Source organism: Triticum aestivum, unplaced genomic scaffold, assembly GCF_018294505.1.
Source record: "Triticum aestivum cultivar Chinese Spring unplaced genomic scaffold, IWGSC CS RefSeq v2.1 scaffold32309, whole genome shotgun sequence".
In the NCBI taxonomy this organism is placed as follows: Eukaryota; Viridiplantae; Streptophyta; class Magnoliopsida; order Poales; family Poaceae; genus Triticum; species Triticum aestivum.
The window spans coordinates 2,632-7,296 of NW_025229633.1; the positions used below are offsets into that span (position 1 = coordinate 2,632).

General features: G+C 43.6%; 1 protein-coding gene across 1 annotated transcript; it reads right to left on the reverse strand.

The window, feature by feature from the left end:
- Positions 1 to 1,929: 1,929 nt before the first annotated feature.
- On the reverse strand, positions 1,930 to 4,431 carry LOC123175159 (uncharacterized; the record flags this gene model as incomplete). The annotated part of the gene is made up of 4 exons (XM_044590150.1): positions 4,036 to 4,431; positions 3,862 to 3,924; positions 2,812 to 3,423; positions 1,930 to 2,064 (listed from the first exon to the last, which is right to left on the reverse strand). Coding segments are annotated over exons 1-4 (1,206 nt in total), but the record flags the coding sequence as incomplete, so codon positions are not given.
- Positions 4,432 to 4,665: the final 234 nt, after the last annotated feature.

Consider the following 4,665-nt stretch of genomic DNA (forward strand, 5'->3'; position numbering starts at 1 on the left):
CCCTAAGGGCTGTATATATGGAGGAAGAGGGGGGAATTTCGTGGCCCTTGGTGGAGGGGTCCGAAATCAACCCTATCTCTTGTTTCCCCACACATACGGACTCTAAAAATAGCCTATACTTATGTATTTCGAAATTACATGGGCCTGGCCCAATAATAAGGTGACGCAGCACCTATAATAACCTCGGGACGAAACTTATGAAGTGGCATCTTGTATATTTCGTCCAAGGCTTCATGCGCCCATTATGGTGGCTTCAAAGTCCTGAAATCATCACTTGTAACTCCATTCTTGTTCCCCTTGCGCATGCCATCATCTCCATGCTTGTTCTTGCTCCAATGTTCATCCTTCTCCAAGCTAGGCCCTTTATTTGTAAGCAAAACAAATGTATCCAATTTAGGCAGCATCATATTCTCATGAACATTAGAATCATTACCAAGAAACGAAAGTACCTGGTAATTTAGTTGGCGTGCGCGAGCTCTAGTAATTGGTCCAGTATGTATAGCAGCAGGGCCTGTGGGTGTAACAATTGTATTGATGTCCTCATCAGCCGGCGACTCCATGAATAAGCTCGTTTGGTCCTCTGATCGGGAGGAGGTCCTCTGCTTCCAAGGTTGCCATGGTGGTGAAGGAGGAAGAGAGGGAAGACAGAGATCCAGTTTGGGTTCAAGCTCATCACCAACGGAGACCATGGATGGCCTATGGCTAACGCTGTTGCGGTCGATGCCGGCCATCGCCGTCAAATCCTCTGACCGAATGGCGGTCTTTCTTCTTCCTCCCAGCCAAGAGCCAGATGGAAGGCACTGCAGCTTCATCCTGGAGTTCATGGCGTGGTGTCATGGAGGGTTCGCGGCACCAAGTGGTGCCGTCCCCGGTGAAGACGAGTCAAGTTTCAGGCTGGAGATGCGAGGGACCCGATTGCTTTCTTCATCAATTTTCTGCGGTCCTCTTTGTAATAGTCAGGGACCAGTTAGTGTTCTGCCTTTTCGTTCAGGGTCCTGTTGTAAAATCGCTGTGTACTACTACTTCTTTCTAGTCAATGCAGCTTCGGGGTCCTTCTGGACCCCCTAGTTTGTTCAAAAAAAAGGAACTTTGTAGTACAGGAAATGCAAATGTTATGGATGTGGTGAACGCAAGTGGTGGATGGAACAACCATGGCTTGATAACCTAGGGGCTAAGGTCAACAAAAAGTTAGCTCTACACAGTCTACGGTTGCTCGAACCATAGCAAGGTATGACAGTAAAAAAGAGAATAACAGAAAAGCATATAGATTTGAGACATGTAACGAACCAATAAAAACATAGGCGTCGTTACTTGTAAATTAATATAATACTACCTCTGTATCATAATATAAGACGTTTTTTGATACTGTGATAAAAAATGTCTTATATTATGATAAGGAGGGAACAGATTTCAAAAAAAAGGGCAGCCCGGTGCATGTAGCTCCCGCTTGCGCGACCACTTTGGGTCTACTGTACGCAGCCTTTCCCTACATTTCTGTAAGAGGCTGTTTCCACGACTTGAACCCGTGACCTCATGGTCACAAGACAGCAGCTTTACCACTGCGCCGAGGAATCAGAGGACGGTCCAAAATAAACAATAATGTTCAGTGGGACAAGATTCTAACTTGAATAACCTGATATTTATTTATATTTTTTGTTTTCCAATATATAACCATCTTGGCTCTTAGGTGATATCAATATATGTTGAAGCATGCTTAGTGCCATGCTTGAGCACATATAAGATGCTCGTGCACATTGATATGCATATCGATACCAGCAAACTATCAATGCTCATAGGCTGATCACAACTAATACTCGCGTTCCATTATGCAGTATAACCTAATGAGTTAACATTACAATTATCCAAAGGCATATGATTCAGATGTTCCCAAGAACATAAGCCCAAAAGTGGCTATGGATAAAACCATACCTTGATATTGAACAATAATGTTCTCATTTTCTGGTTATACTTATGATAGTCTGCATGAAGAGCTTCAAACGTTGATCTTTGTAAGGAGGCTACTATTGGAACAACCTCATTAGGTGCATAAGAATTTTCATTATCCTGGAAATAGAAGATTGTCACAAGGCAAATCATCTAAGTAAGGAAGGCAAGAGAACAGAACGAATCAAAGAACCTAGAAGGCTTCGGAAACATATATATCTTTTCATAAGGCAATATATATACAAATATGCACTACTTCCTCAACAATGAAGTGTAGACTAAAGCATGCACGTATGTTTAGCATGCCAAAATGAATCAAAGCAAGACGTGTGGAACTAACAATTCATATTTTAACACAGATTACTTTGTTTTATGCCTAGCGCATCAGGTGTCTCAATCTAGTTAACCCAAGTTTCTAATCCATGACCATGTAATTTGTGAACACCGCTGCTAAAAGGGACTAAAGGGCCTATGATCCAACAATAACCATTTAATGTAGAGGCTTGACTTACATTCAGAGTACCAACACGAAGGCTACTGAGGAGTGAGGACGTACCCGCCCCTTCGGTTTTAGTTGTATAGCTTAGCTGGACATGCTAGGTATTTATATGCAGTTACTAATATCCATAGTAAAAGAAGGAAGTCATACTGCACAGTTATTTACCAATGAAAATATAACAGAGTATAACATGACAGACTATTTACACTACATGCTTCAGAGGCCAAGGCCTCAAACCTTGTTCAAACATGTACAATTTGTTCATCAAAGTAATTATCATGGGGGTGTAACAGGGAGAATTGAGCAAAAAAGTACCCAAAGAAAGGAATTACGTTTGGAGACAAATTCAGATGGCAAGTACAACTTACATTTCTTGAATGAGGGAGTGCCAGAATAGTGTCTACAAATTTATCAAGCCACCAATCACGATACTGGTTACCAGTAATCACTTCATATCTGACAAGGATGGCAAAATACTTCAGATTATCATTCACGGGTGTATCTTCTTTTCTGAATTGCTCAGATATGCCTGTTGAAGCATCTCTTGGAACATCTTTAGGCTTCAGAGGTCTCTTCCGCAAGCCTCGTCTTGATAATTTATCAGTGTTGTCACCAGGTATATCTTCAGGATCACGATCTGGAAGCCTCCCAATACGGTCTATTGTTTTCATAATAAGGAGATCAATCTGATGCTGCTTGTCATCCTCATAGTCCTTATCCGTTATTTTATACATCTTCTCCTCTCTGTGGTCATACACCTGTTGGACAATGAATCCAGGGTGTTCCTTTTTACTTGGCACCTGCTTGTGCTCAGGAATGAAATGGACCACACACATGTGCATAACTAACTCTGCTGGCACTTCATCAATATGAAAACTATAAAATAACTCCCTTAGGTCACCACCCTCTTTCTCGGCTTCTTCTGGTCTATAAAACCACTGAGCACTTACGGATAAGCTCCCATCAATTTCAATTATACCCTATCGCAAGACAATAATATAATTTGCTATTGAGAAATAAATACTATAGCAAGTAGGCCAAGATAACGGAATTAAGTGAAATAAATAAGGAACATTAGAACAGGAACACATTCATGCAGCTCAAAATAGATGGGAACTTTGGCTCAGCAAGTACTCAAAATAGACAATGACTCCAGCCATAGAACGTAAGATAGGCTTCACAAGAAGCTGCTTGATAAAAATCATGGCATACACTGTTGAACTATGGAAACAACTTTACAAGTAAATAGTGCAGCCAGCCAGCGAGCCATCAATATGTCTAGAAGGCTAGAGGCCAAGAACCAAAAATATTTGTGTGTGTAAACTAAGCTGTGACCAGAAATATTTTATAAGACACATGCCAAAGTACTAATATCCTCAAGGCTCACAAGTCGTAACATTGGTTCCGTAATCACATACCTTGATGATGCCGACATAGGGCTTGTCGGTCTCCAGATCAGGCGAGAACATCGTCGAATCCTCCTGCACAAGCCACCACAATCACCCACCAGAAAGCATAAAAGTTGAGTGCCTCCAAAACCCTAAAACCCCTAAAGCTCAAAGGAGGAGAAAAGTAGCAGGGTGGCAGCTTACGAGCTTGTAGATGTTGCCCTCGTATTCGAAGGAGGAGTAGTGCTTCCCCTCGCCAGGAACCTCCACGGGATTGCCCAAGGGCACCGCATCCGAACCATTTCCGTCGTCCCCCTCCTCATCCGCTTCCGCCTTGTGGCCCAGCTCCCCGTCGCTGTTCTCAGCAGGGCGCGCGGGCTTGCGGGCCTCCGTCTCCTCCTCCTCGTTGCTCCTCATCTCTTGCTCTTCCTCCTTCGCGAGCTCCAGGTCCGCCTCATCGTCATCGTCGTCGTGGTAGCGGCGCTGCTGCTTCTTGTGGCGCGAGGAGTCGGGGACTGTGATTTTGGGCGCCTCGGGTGCAGCATTGTCGTCGTCGTCGTCGCTGGTGTACTGCAAAGCGAACCGGCGGCGCCTTCCCATTTCTTGTGCCGACCGATTCGGGAGGTTGTGGCGGAGCAGGGTGGCAAAGGAGTGGAGTTGGATCGAGTCTTATAAAAGGAAGCAAGGAAAATAATCGCCCTTCACGATTGTACCAAAGTTTAACTTCTACTAATAGGAAATGTCTCCAAATCAAGCTAGCCGTTGCCAAACTTTGGAACCTGAAAAAATTGAGAGGAAAACAAAATCAGGTAAGGCAAGAGAAAGAAATTCACA